At 41.9% G+C, this 16,842-nt stretch overlaps 1 protein-coding gene across 2 annotated transcripts in view; it reads left to right on the top strand.

Annotated features, from left to right (window-relative positions):
- Nucleotides 1–16,842, top strand: part of KATNAL2 (katanin catalytic subunit A1 like 2) — a 112,093-nt gene that overhangs the window by 76,811 nt on the left and 18,440 nt on the right. For both annotated transcript variants that reach the window (XM_025273630.3, XM_006075263.4), the window contains exons 10-13: nt 3,100–3,163; nt 3,362–3,480; nt 13,547–13,638; nt 16,041–16,151. In XM_025273630.3, the coding sequence (XP_025129415.3) occupies nt 3,100–3,163; nt 3,362–3,480; nt 13,547–13,638; nt 16,041–16,151 (386 nt within the window). The remainder of the gene's footprint in view (nt 1–3,099; nt 3,164–3,361; nt 3,481–13,546; nt 13,639–16,040; nt 16,152–16,842) is intronic.

The following is a 16,842-nucleotide window of genomic DNA, read 5'->3' as shown; positions in this document are numbered from 1 at the left end:
CTCCATTTGTTCCACTCTCCCTCCCCCACTGTGTCGACAAGTCCATTCTCTACGTCCTCATCTCCATTCCTTCCCTGCAAATAGATTCTTCAGCACCATTTTTTAGATTCCATATACGTGCATTAATATCCTATATTTTGTGTTTCTCTTTCTGACTTACTTCACTCTGTATAACAAGCTCTAAGTTCATCTACCTTACTAGAACTGACTCAGATTCATTCTTCTTTACGACTAAGTAGTATTCCCTTGTAGGTATATACCACATCTTCTTTATCCATTCACCTGTCGATGGACATCTGGGCTGCTTCCATGTCCTGGCTGTTGTCAATAGTGCTGCTGCGAACATTGGAGTACATGTGTCTTTTTTGATTATGGTTTTCGCATCATACATACCCAGTGGTGGGGTTGCTGGGTCATATGGTAGATTTATTCCTGGTGTTTTAAGGAATCCCCATACTGTTCTCCATAATGGCTGTATCCATTCTCATTTTACATTCCCACCAACAGTGGAGGGTTCCCTTTTCTCCACATCTTCTCCAGCATTTATTGTTTGTATATTTTTTGATGATGGCCATTCTGCCTGGTGTGAGGTGATGCCTCATTATACTTTTGATTTGCATGTCTCTAATAATTAGTGATGTTGAGCATCTTTTCATATGTTTACTGTTTCATATGTTCACTTTTTGCCTATGTCACAATATTTTGTCAACATGGAAGCACCAAGGCTCTGTCCATTCTAGCCCATTTGAAATCATGTTACATATTGGTTGAAGGCAGATGTCTCCTCTAAGAGGTAATTTAAGATCTAAAACTCCTTAGTATATATGATTAGTCAGTTACTATCAGCCTGCCTCCCTAAATATACTTATTATAGTAAAAATACCTGCCATAGGAGAGAGCCTCTGACTGCATTTGCGTGGATTTCCCCCCGCCTTGCCCCCAGTACTACCATCATTGGGGGCTTTGCTTTCGGCTGGTTGTGAAGACTAGACTGCCCCTTCCAGGGCACCAGCTGGTAGAGCCATTGAGTTGTGCTCATTGCTAACTGCTGACAAACCTTTGTGCAGAGTGGCTCACTAAACAGGAAGAAAAACAGAAAAACGAGACTCCACGTTTGGTTTACACCAGTGGCGGTGAGGTCAGTGTTGTTGTTCAGTCACTAAGTCATGTCTGACTTTGCGACCCCATGGACTGCAGCACGCCAGGCTTCCCCGTCCTTCACCATCTCCTGGAGTTTGCTCAAACTCATGTCCATTGAGTCGATGTTGCCATCCAACCATCCCATCTTCTGCCTCCTCATTCTCCTCCTGCCCTCAGTCTTTCCCAGCATCAGGGTCTTTTCCAGTGAGTTGGTGCTTCGCATCAGGTAGCCAAAATATTGAAGTTTCAGCTTCTGCATCAGTCCTTCTAATGGATATTCAGGGTTGATTTCCTTTAGGGTTGACTGGTTTGATACTAAACAGGAAGAAATACAGAAAGCAAGACTACATGTTTGGTTTACAGCAGTGGCGATGAGGTCAGTGTACCACGTGGCTTTTGCTGTATAACAGACCACCCCAACACTTAGTGCCTTAGAACCACAATCATTTCCTTGTTTGCAGCAGTTCTGTGGGTGGGCATTTGGGGCTGGGCTCGGCAGGGCCAGCTTACGCTTTTCCGCGTGACCTTGGTTGGGCTCACTCACATGTCTGGGGTATCAGCCAGTGTGTCTGGAGAAGATGGAGAGCCTGGCAAAGCTGGGGTCACCAGGGCACCTGAGACCTCTCTCTGCCTCTCATCCTCCAGCAGGAGAGCCCAGTCTTGTTCACATGGTGTCATTGAGTTCCCAGACAGAAGCAAGAAAGGGCCCAATTGCTGAGCCTTTCCCATGTCTCTTTTCATATACCTTATATTTTCAAGTCTCTTCTTCTACCTGCTAATGCCCCACGGGCCAAATTCATGAGGCCAAGTCCAGATTCAAGTGGTGGAGAAATATCCTCTGCCTCTTGATGGACAGGGAGGCCTGGCATGCTGCAATTCATGGGGTCGCAAAGAGTTGGACACGACTGAGCAACTGAACTGAACTGAACTGAACTTGATGTAGGAGCTGCAAATAATTAGTGGCCAGTTTTGGTGATCTCCTGCAGTCAGGATTACAAATTTGCTTTCTTGAATAACCTATTTATTCTTACCCCTGAGACCTTGCAGCCCCTGGTTTTTGGATGTTTCTATTCAAATGAGACAAAATCTGTCCATTTGGACTGTCTTTCCTTTCTTCCTTCCTGTGTTCAGACACATGGGGGAGGAACTACAGTGGTGGTCAGAGGAAGTAGAAAGGTATTCCCTGCTTCCTCTGAGTGGCTCCATTGTTCAAGTCTTCTTGTGCAAAAGGCTAGAGCATTCATTGAGGCTCTCTGGATGTCTTGTCGCCATGGTATTTGAAGTTCCATACAGTGTCAAGATTTTGAATTAGTGTCAGCAAGAAGCTAATAGCTAGTTATAATTCTACTGTTTCTTTTCCTTCTCTCTTGTCCTTTACCAACTCCAGATGGTTTGAATTTGAACTAACAGGAGAGATTCACTGAAGTCCATGCGTGTCCTGTTTGGAGTCGGTGTCTCATTATGGATTGTGCAGTGCACGTTCTCAGCTTCCAAATCAGGCTTCACCATAACGTTGAACTTTACTCACTACACCTTTCTATATTGGTTTTAAAAAGTTGGCATCTTAAAGAGCGCACCTCCTTCACAACATTCAAAAGACTGCTCGAACTCGGGGGGAAATCGTTACTTGCATGTGAGCAGTGACTACAGCAATGGAGGGGATAGTACCTATACATGCCTTTCTTCTCCTTAAAATAACTGCTCTTTTAAAAAGCAAAACATTTCGGCTGTGTATCCTATCAAGAGTGAAAGTCAAATTGAGATAAACTAGATACTCGTGTGTGTGTGTGTGTGTGTGTGTGTGTGTGTATACAGAGAGGGAGAGAGCCAGTCTTAAAAAAGGAGGGGCTGGCCCAGAGTTGCGTGTGTTTCACCCTAGCTCCCCTAGCTTGCCTGAGCTGAGGGTGTGCAGGCTGCCCTGCAGGTACCAAACCTCATCATTGTTCCTTGCTCCCACAGTACCCACAGCTGTTTACAGGAATTCTTTCCCCCTGGAAAGGACTGCTACTCTATGGACCTCCAGGTAAAGGAATTCTTCTTCTGTGATCTTGGTGTGAAGCGAGTGTGCAGAGGATGAGTTGCCCCATCTGTCTTCCCTTCGGGACTGGGGCAGCGTGCGCTGTGTACCCACCTTCTGTGTTGCTTATGTGACTGTCTTGTGTCTGTCAGCAGAGGGATGGAGTTCGAGGGTCGCTGATGTTTTACCCACATGTGTCTCCAGGTACAGGAAAGACTTTACTGGCCAAAGCTGTGGCTACGGAATGCAAAACCACCTTCTTTAATATTTCTGCATCTACCATTGTCAGCAAATGGAGAGGGGACTCAGAAAAGCTTGTTCGGGTAGGGTTTCTTGATTTTGTTTCTTTAGAATGAATTCTGGCAGAAGACAGTGGTACAAAATGATGACAGTGATCTTATTTTTTCTTAAGTGATTTAAGTGTTCAAATTTATCCTGGATCTTAATGACCAAAAGCCCGAGAGGTGGATTAACTACTATGTAGCTGCTAGCGGTACCCCCATCAGCAAACATGATCTCCCTTCTTTTGGGAATTTGACCAATAGCCCCTTTTCAATTCACGTGACATAGAAATAGAACCGTGAAAAAATTGTCTCTGTAGTGGCCTATTTTTCTTTTATTCAAGAAACATTTATTATTAAGCATGTTCAGTATATTCAGTTAAGATTTACTGAGAGGCTACTGTGGTATGCTTGTCCTTATGCTAGATACTCTAAGGAAGAATCAAGAAACTTAAAATTTACTCTTTCAGATGCTCCAACCAACTTTCCTCCACAGTGCCATAGGCTGTAGGGATTTTTTTTTTTATTCCCTTAGGAGATTGTTTTTATCTTTATATCATTTGTAAGAGTATATGGTATATATTTTAAAAAATATTTATTTTTAATTGATTGATGATTGGTTTATAATATTGGTTTGATTTCTGTCATACATCCACATGAATTAACCATGAAAGTGAAAGTTGCTCAGTCATGTCCAACTCTTTGCGACCCCATGGACTGTAGCCCACCAGGCTCCTCTGTCCATGGAATTCTCCAGCCAGAATACTGGAGTGGGTAACCTTTTCCTTCCCCAGGGGATCTTCCCAACCCAGGAATCAAACCCAGGTCTCCTGCATTGCAGGCAGATTCTTTACAGCTAAGCCACAAGGGAAGCCCAAGAATACTGGAGTAGGTAGCCTATCCCTTCTTCAGTGGATCTTACAACCCAGGAATCAGACTGGGGTCTCCTGTATTGTAGGCAAATTCTTTACCAACTGAGCTATCAGGGAAGCCATAGGTATACATATGTCTCCTCCCTCTTGAATCTCCATCCCACCTCCCGCCCATTCCCACTCCTCTAGGTTATTACAGAGCCCCAGTTTGAGTTCCCTGAGTCATACAGCAAATTCACATTGGCTGTCTATTTACATATGTTAATATATATGCATCCATCCTACTCTCATCCATTTATCTCACCCTCTCCCTCTTCTCCCCTACCCTTGTCCATGAGTCTTTTCTCTATGTCTGCATCTGCATTGCTGTTCTATGAACAGATTCATCAGTACCATCCTTCTGGATGACATATATATGTGTTAATATAGGATTTTTTTTTCTCTTTCTGACTTACTTCACTGTATAATAGGCTTTAGGTTCATCCACCTCATTAGAACTGACTGACATGTGTTCCTTTTTACGGCTGAGTCATATTTCATTGTATATATGTACCACAGCTTCTTTAATCCATTCATCCGTCAATGGACAGCTAGGTTGCTTCCAAGTCTTGGCTATTGTAAGTAGTGCTGCAATTAACATTGGGGTATATGTGTCTTTTTCAGTTTTGATTTCCTCAGGGTAATGCCTAGAAGTGGTATTGCTGGGTCACATGGTGTCTTTATTCCTCATTTTTAAAGGAATCTCCATACTGTCTTCCATAGTGGCTATATCAATTTACATTCTCACCAGCAGTGTAGGAGGGTTCCCTCTTCTCCACACCCTCTCCAGCACTTGTTGTTTGTGGATTTTTTTATTATGGCCATTCTGTTTGGGGTGAAGTGATATCTCATTATAGTTCTGATTTGCATTTCTCTAATAATCAGTGATGTTGAGCATCTTTTTATATGTTTATTACCATCTATATGTCTTCTTTGGAGAAATATCTGTTTAGGTCTTTTGCCCACTTTTTGATTGGGTTGTTTGTTTTTCTGGTATTGAGTTGTATGAGTTGCTTGTATATTTTGGAAATTAATTATCTGTCAGTTGTTTAATTTGCTATTATTTTCTCCCATTCTGAGGGTTGTGTTTTTACCTTGTTTATAGTTTCTTTTGCTGTGTAAACGCTTTCAAGTTCAATTATGTCCCATTCATTCATTTATTTTTGTTTTTATTTCCATTCTAGAAGGTGGGTCGTAAATGATCTTGCTATTATTTATGTCATACAGTGTTCTGCTTATGTTTTCATCCAAGAGTTTTATAGTTTCTGATCTTACATTTTGGTCTTTAATACATTTCAAGTTTATCTTTGTGTATGGTGTTAGGGACTAGATCTGATAGACAGAGTGGCTGATGAACTATGGACAGAGGTTCATGACATTGTACAGAAGACAGGGATCAAGACCATCCCCAAGGAAATGAAATGCAAAAAAGCAAAATGGCTGTCTGAGGAGGCTGACAAATAGCTGTGAAAAGAAGAGAAGTGAAAAGCAAAGGAGAAAAGGACAGATATACCCATTTGAATGCAGAATTCCAAAGAATAGCAAGGAGAGATAAGAAAGCCTTCCTCAGCAATCAATGCAAAGAAACAGAGGAAAACAATAGAATGGGAAAGACTAGAGATCTCTTCAAGAAAATTAGAAATACCAAGGGAACATTTCATGCAAAGATGGGCTCGATAAAGGACAGAAATGGTATAGACCTAACAGAAGCAGAAGATATTAAGAAGAAGTGGCAAGAATACACAGAAGAACTGTACAAAAAAGATCTTCACGACCCAGATAATCACGATGGTGTGATCACTCGCCTAGAGCCAGACATCCTGGAATGTGAAGTCAAGTGGGCCTTAGAAAGCATCACTAGGAACAAAGCTAGTGGAGGTGATGGAATTCCACTCAAGCTATTTCCCATCCTAAAAGATGATGCTGTGAAAGTGCTGCACTCAATATGTCAGCAAATTTGGAAAACTCAACAGTGGCCACAGGACTGGAAAAGGTCAGTTTTCATTCCAATCCCAAAGAAAGGCAATGCCAAAGAATGCTCAAACTACCGCACAATTGCACTCATCTCACATGCTAGTAAAGTAATGCTCAAAATTCTTCAAGCTATGCTTCAACAGTACGTGAACCGTGAACTTCCAGATGTTCAAGCTGGTTTTAGAAAGGGCAGAGGAACCAGAGACCAAATTGCCAACATTTGCTGGATCATTGAAAAAACAGGAGAGTTCCAGAAAATATCTATTTCTGCTTTATTGACTATGCCAAAGCCTTTGACTGTGTGGATCACAATAAACTGTGGACAATTTTGAAAGAGATGGGAATACCAGGCCACCTGACCTGGCTCTTGAGAAACCTGTATGCAGGTCAGGAAGCAACAGTTAGAAATGGACATGCAACAATAGACTGGTTCCAAATAAGAAAAGGAGTACGTCAAGGCTGTATATTGTTACCCTGCTTATTTAACTTACATGCAGGGTACATCATGAGAAACACTGGGCTGAAAGAAGCACAAGCTGGACTCAAGATTGCCAGGAGAAATATCAATAGCCTCAGATATGCAGATGACACCACCCTTAGGACAGAAAGTGAAGAGGAACCAAAAAGCCTCTTGATGAAAGTGAAAGAGGAGAGTGAAAATGTTGGCTTTAAGCTCAACATTCAGAAAACTAAGATTATGGCATCTGGTCCCATCACTTCATGGCAAATAGATGTGGAAACAGTGTCAGACTTTATTTTTGGGGGCTCCAAAATCACTGCAGATGGTGACTGCAGCCATGAAATAAAAAGATGCTTACTCCTTGGAAGGAAAGTTATGACCAATCTAGACAGCATATTAAAAAGCAGAGACATTACTTTGTCAACAAAATAGTCAAGGCTATGGATTTTCCAGTGGTCACGTATGGATGTGACAGCTGGACTCTAAAGAAAGCTGAGCACCAAAGAATTGACGCTTTTGAACTGTGGTGTTGGAGAAGACTCTTGAGAGTCCCTTGGACTGCAAGGAGATCCAACCAGTCCATCCTAAGGGAGATCAGTCCTGGGTGTTCATTGGAAGGACTGATGTTGAAGCTGAAGCTCGAATACTTTGGCCACCTGATGCGAAGAGCTGACTGATTTGAAAAGACCCTGATGCTGGGAAAGATTGAGGGCAGGAGGAGAAGGGGATGACAGAGGATAGGATGGCTGGATGTCCTCACGGAGTCAATGGACATGAGTTTGGGTAAACTCCGGAAGTTGGTGATTGACAGGGAGGCCTGGCGTGTTGCGATTCATGGGGTCGCAGAGTCAGACACAACTGAGTGACTGAACTGAAGTGAACTGATGGTGTTAGGAAGTATTATAATTTAATTCTTTTGCACATAGTTATCCAGTTCTTCTAGCACAGCTTATTGAAGAGACTATCTTTTTCCTGTGTATATTCTTGCCTCTTTTATGACAACAAAAACACGATGACCCAAAACCTATGGGATGCAGAAAGAACAGTTCTAAAAGGGAAGTTTATAGCAGTAAAACCCTACCTTATAAAACAAGAAAAACATTAAATTGATAATCTAACTCTACATCTAAAGCAGCTGCAAAAAGAACCAAAAAATCCCAAAGTCAGAAGAAGGAAAGAAATCATAAAGATCAGAGCAGAAATAAATGAGAAAAAGAGAAAGAAACAATAGTAAAAATTAATAAAACTAAAAACTGGTTCTTTGAGAAGATAAACAGCATTGACAAACCATTAGCCAGACTCATCAAGAAAAACGTGGAGAAAAGTTAAATCAACAAAAAAGGAGAGGTTACAACAGACAACATAGAAATACAAATAGTAAAGATTAATAGAACTAAAAACTGGTTCTTTGAGAAGATAAACAGCATTGACAAACCATTAGCCAGACTCATCAAGAAAAACGTGGAGAAAAATTAAATCAACAAAAAAGGAGAGGTTACAACAGACAACATAGAAATACAAAGGATTGTAAGAGAATATTATGATCAACTATATGCTAATAAAATGGATAATCTAGAGGAAATGGACACATTCTTAGGAAAGTTCAAGCTCCCAAGACTGAACCAGAAAGAAATAGAAAGTCTGAACAAGCTGATTACAAACACTGAAGTCAAAACCGTGATCGAAATCTCCCAAAAAAACAAAAACCTAGGACCAGATGGCTTCACAGGGGAATTCTATCAAAGATTTAGAGAAGATCTAATTCCTGCCCTTCTGAAAATCTTCCCAAAAATTTCAGAGAAAGGGACACTTCCAAACTCATTCTACGAGGCCACAATCACCCTGATACCAAAACCAGACAAAGATATCATGAAAAAAGAAAGATATAGGCCAATATCACTGATGAATACAGATGCAAAAATCTTCAATAAAATTCTAGCATGCAGAATTTAACAACACATTAAAAAGATCATATACCATGATCAAGTTGGGTTTATCCCAGGGATGCAAGGATACTTCAATATATACAAATCAATTAATGTGATACACCATATTAACAAATTGAAAAATAAAAACCCCACGATAATCTCAATAGATGCATAAAAAGCTTTTGACAAAATTCAGAACCCATTTATGGTAAAAAACTCTTCAAAAAATGGGCATAGAAGGAACCTGCTGCTGCTGCTAAGTCGCTTCAGTTGTGTCCGACTCTGTGCGATCCCATAGACAGCAGCCCACCAGGCTCCCCCGTCCCTGGGATTCTCCAGGCAAGAACACTGGAGTGGGTTGCCATTTCCTTCTCCAGTGCATGAAGGTGAAAAGTGAAAGCAAAGTCGCTCAGTCGTGTCCGACTCTTCGAGACCCCATGGACTGCAGCCCACCAGGCTCCTCTGTCCATGGGAATTTTCCAGGCAAGAGTACTGGAGTGGGGTGCCATTGCCTTCTCCAAGAAGGAAACTACCTTAACATAATAAAGGCCATATACAACAAACGCACAGCAAACATTCTCAGTGGTGAGTAACTGAAGACATTCCCTCTGAGGTCAGGATGTCCATTCTCACCACTATTATTCAACATAGCATTGGAAGCCCAGTTACAGCAATCAGAGAAGAGAAAGAAATAAAAGAAATCCAGAGTCTGAAGGAAGAAGTAAAACTCTCACTATTTGCCGATGACATGATACTATATATAAAAACCCTAAAAATACTATCAAAAAATTACTAAAACTAATCAGTGAATTTAGTAAAGTTGCAGGATACAGAATCAATATACAGAAATCACTTGCATTCCTGTATACTAACAGGGACAAATCAGAAAGAAATTAGGGAATCAATCCCATTTACTGTAGTATATGGTATATTTTATATTATAAAATTTCATTATACCTTCCAGTCACCTTAAGAAAATACTTGTTTTGATTTATGCCTTAATGTAAGGTGGGTCCTGCTCAGAAATTCTGTTAAACTATTGCACTCTGTCGGGTGACTGGTAAGTAATCAATACAAAGCGAATGTAAATATATTTTCTGAAAAAAAATTCCTTTAAAATATTACACTTAAGTTACATTTCCTTGGAGAGGCTCATCTTCAAAATATTATGGCTTATTTGAAAGTGATCATAAAATATTTTTAAAAGATTGATTTACCTAAAATAACCTATTTATTACTTTTTGATTGTCCTCAAGTTACTTCAAAAGTGTATATTTTTATAAACTTTTATCACCCCTATCAGATTGTAATTTTTGGAAATCTTTGTTGGCATCTTCTGTTGCATTGTTCTTCATCTTGAGTCTAACTCAGTGCCAGATGGGATTTAAATTTAATGCTCCTAAATTTATGGGTTTCATTTGATTCTAGTTAGCTAGAGTTCAATTAGCTTAAATCCAACCAACTAGAATTGTTATCAGCCTGAAGACTTCTTTTTAACATTCCATTTCTATGGGCTGAGGAACAGCAAAACTTAAAAGGTGCCCTCAGAATCAGCTTCGAATCAGTGAGCAAAAAGCACTGTAAGGTGTTCAGAGAAAAGATTCCATCAGATTCCTTGGACAGGACTCACCTAAGCAGAAGAGAAAATTCAGGTGTTTATGAATATGGATTTTCTTGTTCAATGTTGAACAGCCAGAAAAGTCATTTAACTAGAATGCTCCATTCTCTGGGAGCGTTTTATTTAACTCCAATTTTCCTCTGCTTCAGGAAGACTTCTGAGAATGAGGAAAGAATTCCACCTTCAATTTCTCCCCTTTCCTTTACCAAACATTTTAAAAGTTGTCTTTAAAACAATATTGATAGTAAAAAGACGCCTGAGCTATCTTTCCAGAGGAAACCATAAGAGTTGCTGGTACAGCTTTCCAGAGCATTTATTTATATTTACATTAACCTCAACAACCATATCTCTATTTTCCCTTCCTTTTAAAATACAAGTAGGAACATAGTACACATACTCTTCTGTACCTTGTGATTTTTTTTCACACTCAACAGTGTAACTTGGATATTGCTCTACAGTTTTATAGACAGACCTAACATGGTTTTTATATGTCTACATGACATTTCATTGCATGGTTAAAAGCAAAATGTGTTTAACCAGCCTTTTCTCAATGGACATTTACGTTGTTCCCAGTCTCTTGCTATTATGAAGAAAGCTTTCTATGCTCCTGTCTGCACGTAGTGTAGTGTAGGACAGTTTCTTTGAAGTAGAGTCACTGGATCAGAAGGAAGGAAAACCACTGATTGACAAATTCCCTGCCGACAGGGTTGCACCCCCTTACACTCCCGTCAATGCGTGTGTGTTGGTTTCTGCAGCCAACACCATGTAGCATCCAAATGTAAAAGTCTTTGCCAGTCTGATAGTGAAAGTAATATTTCAGGGCTCAGATTTGCATTTCTTTCATTCTGAATGAATTTGAACATCTTTTTATAGGTTTAGAAGATATTCATATTTCTTTCTGTGAAATACATTTTTATTTTGGATATTAAAAATAATTCAAAAGGAAAACAGAGTCAGCTTGTAGTGCAGGAGATGCAAGAGACCCTGGTTCGATCCCTGGGTGGAGAAGATCCTGGAGAAGGAAAGGGCTACACATTCCAGTATTCTTGCCTGGAAAATTCCTTGGACAGAGGAGCCTGGCGGGCTATGGTCCATAGGGTCACGAAGAGTCGGACGTGACCCAACAACTAGGTGCGCACACAATCACGCAACCTGGAAGGAACCTATCGTCTGTGCTTTCTGAAATTCCTCTATTTTCTGAGCTCCTGCAAAGAGCCACATCTGGAAAATCTTGGTCATGCTCTCAAGATTCTTGTTGTGAAGCTTTCAGATAAAGAAAGCCCCTCAAGACCTTCACCTAAAGCAGAGATGCTTTCCTACCATTTGCTTCTCTTTCTACTCCAATTAAGGAGTTATTTATAGGGAACCCTTTTGTTGCTCCCTTCCCTCCTAATGTTTAGGCCTCTTAGGAGTTGATGCTATTGAGTAGTTGAGTGGTCTCTTTAGCAAATGCACACACCTGTTGGTGCTTACGTCTTTCAACATTTCACCGCCATGCCCCACCCCATTGCATGATTTAACTTCCTCCAAGTACTTCTGAAAAATTTTAGACTAATGCTTCCCAAGTGCTTACCCAGGATTCCACACGTTCTCTGGCCATGGGAGAGTAGTGGTCCACGTGGAGACGTGGGCTTCAATGTGGTTCTCCTTCCAATGGGATGTTTGGTCTTACTGAACCTGATGGCCTCTCTGCAATTTGGGGAGTCCTTAAAATGTGTATGGTTCCAAAAGAGTCCATTTTTCATTGGGTAGGTTGCTGCTGCTGTAATTATCCTTATTATCAGGTCTATTTGAACTTTTCTATTTGTGACAGGAAGAGAGATTACCTGCCTCTAATGAGGTGGTCTCTGCTGTCTGTCTAAAGAGCATTTGTGGTGAGTGTCCCAGCATTGACACTGTTCTTGGAAGCTCCTTGGGCTGAGCCAGTTGTCCTGGCCACATAAAGTAGGATTCTCTGAAAGGAAAACACTAGTGCATATGAGCACGGAAGGGGCGCTAGTGGTAAAGAACCCATCTGTCCATGAAGGAGACATAAGAGACGTAGGTTCGATCCCTGGGTTGGGAAGATCCCCTGGAGAAGGGAATGGTGACCCACTCCAGTATTCTTGCCTGGAGAATCCCATGGACAGAGGAGCCTGGCAGGCTATGGTCCATAGGGTTGCAAAGAGTTGGACACAACTGAAGCGACTTAGCACGCACGCACATGAACAGGCAGGGACCACACGCCCAGCAGTGGTGAAGGTGAGGCTGTGCCCATTCAGTGACAGCGGGGCCTGTCAAAGACGACTGGCTACTACTACGAAAACCACAGTCTGGCCTTTTCTGAGCCCTTCTCCTCTTCTTTACTCTGTGATGGTTTGCTAGTGCTAATTGACATGGAGAATAAATCCCCTATGCCTATTTAAGAACATCTATTCTTTTCTAAGTCTCTAATGCTTTCTTTGATCAACCAGGGCAAAACTGTATATGGTGCTCAAGCGATCAGTTTCAGGGTTTTTGAAAAAAGGTATAGTTTCTTATACTCTTTTCCTCACCACCACGTCTCCCTCTAGAGCTCTTAAGTTTATTTTTATATGTCTGTTCTTTTGCTGGTTGTTTTACTGTTCCTATTGAGTCTATAATATTTTACTCTGGAATGAAACATTTTATTCAATCGGGAATTGCCTCGAAGTACCTGAGCCTACCAAACAGCAGTGTGGGGGGTCCTGGGGAATAATTTGGGGAGAGAAAAGGGCAGAATTCTTCAGCCCTGTTACTCACAACTGGAACTCTATTTTTTTTCTGCAGTTCTTTCTTCCGAGAATAACCTTCTTATTGTCCCTAAGTGTTAAGCAAAAAAAATTGTTACATGATTTTACATCTTCTACGGCTTTTGTGTCCATATGGAACACGTCATTGGCAGGGGGTCTCAAGGGTTAACTAACTGACTGGAAGTTCAGGAACTGAGTTTTACCTTAAGCTCTCCCACTTATGATTAGTAACCTTGAGCTCACCACTTATTCTCTCTGGCTCTCATTTTACCAGCTGATAGATGCAAATAATTGGACCATCCAACCTCATGGGATAGTGCTAGGGAGAAATAACTAATGATTATAAGGTTGTTGTGAGCTAAAGTGCAGCATAGATGCTTAATATTACAGCCATCCTAATCTTTTAATCTCTGGGGCCATCTGAGAACTTTATATGGATTTGAAAATGTTGGTTTTCTCCCACCCAGGTGTTATTTGAACTTGCACGCTATCACGCCCCCTCCACCATCTTCCTGGACGAGCTGGAGTCAGTGATGAGCCAGAGAGGCACGGCTCCTGGGTAACAGACCGGGGTTTTTTTTGGTCCTCACCTTTCCCCTCCTGTAAGTGTGTTTGATGGTCGGAAGCCCATCGACATTTACCAGCAGAATGAGCCTATTAATAAGCCCACAAATTTTCTGCAGACACACGGAAAGGTCTTTAAATTAGATCCTGTTAACTGAATAGCTGATTTAAGTAGTTTTTATAACCGGAGGAAATGTCCTCCTCCCTTCCCCCCTTCCCCACAGAGTGGTTTTCAGGCCCAAAGATCATCCAGCCCCTGATCCCAGGCCGCCATAACCATTCTGCTAGCTCAAAATAGCTGCCTGTAAGAGCCTCCGCTGGAGCCAGAGGGGCCTGTGGGGAGCGGGGCTGCCCAGGGCCGAGTCTGGAGAGGAGGCCCTTGATAAGGTGTGTGAGGCCGGGGAAGTCACCGCTTCTCTGTGACACCAGACTGCAGCTCAGCCTGACCGATTGTGAACATGTCACACACATTATCTCTAAAGATTAAGTGTCCACTAGGGTCCCCAGCCAGAAAGCCCACATCTCAGACTGTAATGAGGCTCTCCCTCTGTGTGTGTGTGTGTGAGTGGTGTTTTAAGAGTTATTTTCTTTTGAAATGTTTTACTAATCTTGGTATCCCTGGCTTGAAAAAACAGGTCTCAGGGAAATCTCAACACAGCTGCATTTACTGATAGCCTCCAATGGTCTGTCATCAAGACAAAATTGATAGTAATAAAAAGCAAATAATTATCTTGTTGGAAGTATAACTAGAATTTAATTTATGAAATTTTACTTATGAAGAACCATTTCCCCAGTAGAGAGAAACAGCCATCAAGATGTATCCAGGAGGCTCAGGCTGCGACTATTTCTATGGTTTAAAGGGTGCTAGTCAGCCCTGGATTGGGTGCTCTGTCCCTCCAAAGGGGCCCGATGGGAGAGGCAGCTGCAGCGGGGCCTAGCGGGGACCCCACTGGAGTGCCCTAGTGGCACTCGTCTGCACGGCCCCACGCATGCAGCCTGCCTTCCGCAGTGACTCTCACCCTTAAATGCAGTCTGTCTGCCTCCATCCCCAGGGCTCCCCACAGCTGTGACTGAGCTGATTTGGAAACTCTTCCTCTATTAGCCTTGAGCATGTCAGTTTCCTCCTCTGGAAGTTAAATACTAAAACTGGAGGCTTCAAAGGATCAGGGAACAAGGGCAGGTGCTCTGAAGACTTTGGGGGTCATATTATGTTAAAAGAGTAGTAATTATGTGTTGCTGCTACGTCACTTCAGTCGTGTCCGACTCTGTGCAGCCCCATAGACAGCAGCCCACCAGTCTTCCCCGTCCCTGGGATTCTCCAGGCAAGATCACTGGAGTGGGTTGCCATTTCCTTCTACAATGCATGAAAGTGAAAAGTGAACGTGAAGTCGCTCAGTTGTGTCTGACTCTGTGCGACCCCATGGACTGCCGCCTACCAGGCTCCTCCGTCCATGGGATTTTCCAGGCAAGAGTACTGGAGTGGGGTGCCATTGCCTTCTCCAAATTATGTGTTAATACTAGATAAATATATAACTCTACCGTGAAACTGGCTTTTCTCTGAGGTAGAAAGGGACACAGTTCCTAAGAAAATCCGAGAAGCCTAATTTGGGCTGCCAGCATGTACACCGCAGAGATGAGATGACACCCTGAGGGTTGTGTTGTGCTAGAAAGGCCTTTTATTGTCCTTTAACTTGATCTACGTGAGAGCTTGCTGGAGGCGGCCAGGCTTAGAGCCATTTCGATTGTGCAGGTCCTCTGGTGTCCTGAGGATGGCCTCAGGCAGTGGGGGTTGTGGGGAAACTGGAGGGTGAATTTGCACAGAAAACAGCCTCTAACCCATTTTCCATGCTGTGCATGGAAAGCCTAGTTTCCCCGTCGTTCTCTCGTCTCTTATTAGAAGAGAAGGCAACAGATTGTGTTGTAGCTCATCTCTCTTCTTGGACAGTTTATATCCATAGATTACACTAAACAATAATGTGTGTAATATACTCTCATGCATGTTGTATAAATCAAAATGATTATTCTCAATGAAGCTTTTTTTTTTTTTTTTAAAGGGTAGATGATACTGCAGGTCGGTACAGCTGAGCTGCCTTTTTTAAATCTACTAGTTCCATGGTCTCCCCCTCTGTTACCTTCCGGTTCATTGCCAACCTTTGGTTTTCTTTTCGGTATCTTCATTATATTCATTTACTTCCTTTCTGGTACTGTTTGAAAAGAGTTCCAATTGCTCATTTCCTCCAACCTTGGGATGAGCAGCTCCTGAGAACGTGGCAGGGCAGGGGTTACTTGTCCGAGGGGAACTCAGTCTGCAGTCACCGCGTCCTTACTGTGTCACTGTGGTCACGGAAGCAAAGACTCTGCCTCCTGGGAGCATCTCACCTCCTCGTCTTTCTCTAGGGGAGAGCATGAAGGCAGCCTGAGGATGAAGACAGAGCTTCTGGTGCAGATGGATGGGCTGGCTCGTTCCGAGGATCTCGTGTTTGTCTTAGCAGCTTCCAACCTGCCGTGGTAAGAGATCCAAAGAGTACATTCTGAATGCATTTTCAGGAGCCACTGTGCAGGTGTGGATATCATATTGATCGCTTCAGGCAAAGTCTCCTTGTTTGGTTCCAGCCCTGGAAGGTTAAGCTGAAGGCTTTCCTGGACCAAGTCCTCAATCCTTGCTACTTGGATTGTGAAAGAATTTGCCTGAACCGAAGGAACATAGGTCAGGGCTACCACTGACTATTTAAAATGGACATTCTGAGCCAAATTATTTACTGTGTTTAAGCAGGGCTTTGGCAGAGAACCATAAAATACTAAAGTCTCCAGGACTCAAGAATATTCCAGAAATAATATGTTTGGATTTTAACAGTGTTAAATTTAAACTTTTTTTGAGTTATGAGGAAAATCTTTAATATTGTGCAGTAAATATGAAGCTAAATAATCTCTAATTGAAACTATAATCTACTCAGAGAGTCTGTTATTCAAACTATCCCAGAGTGATATAAGAACAATTGTAGAAGTAGAATTGGGAAATAAGAGATGTTGACTAGAGAAAAATAATTTCGACTTGGAGAGAATATTTAAAAAAATAATTATAATCCCTTTATAGTTCTCAAGAATATGTTCACATTGTTTTGAGCTACAGGTGAGACAGGAGACAATAAGGAAAGGCTGCTCTTGCTATTTGCAGAGGAGGCCAAGGTCAAGGGAGGTC

Source organism: Bubalus bubalis, chromosome 22, assembly GCF_019923935.1.
Source record: "Bubalus bubalis isolate 160015118507 breed Murrah chromosome 22, NDDB_SH_1, whole genome shotgun sequence".
In the NCBI taxonomy this organism is placed as follows: domain Eukaryota; kingdom Metazoa; phylum Chordata; class Mammalia; order Artiodactyla; family Bovidae; genus Bubalus; species Bubalus bubalis.
This window is presented reverse-complemented; position numbering and strand designations above follow the sequence as displayed.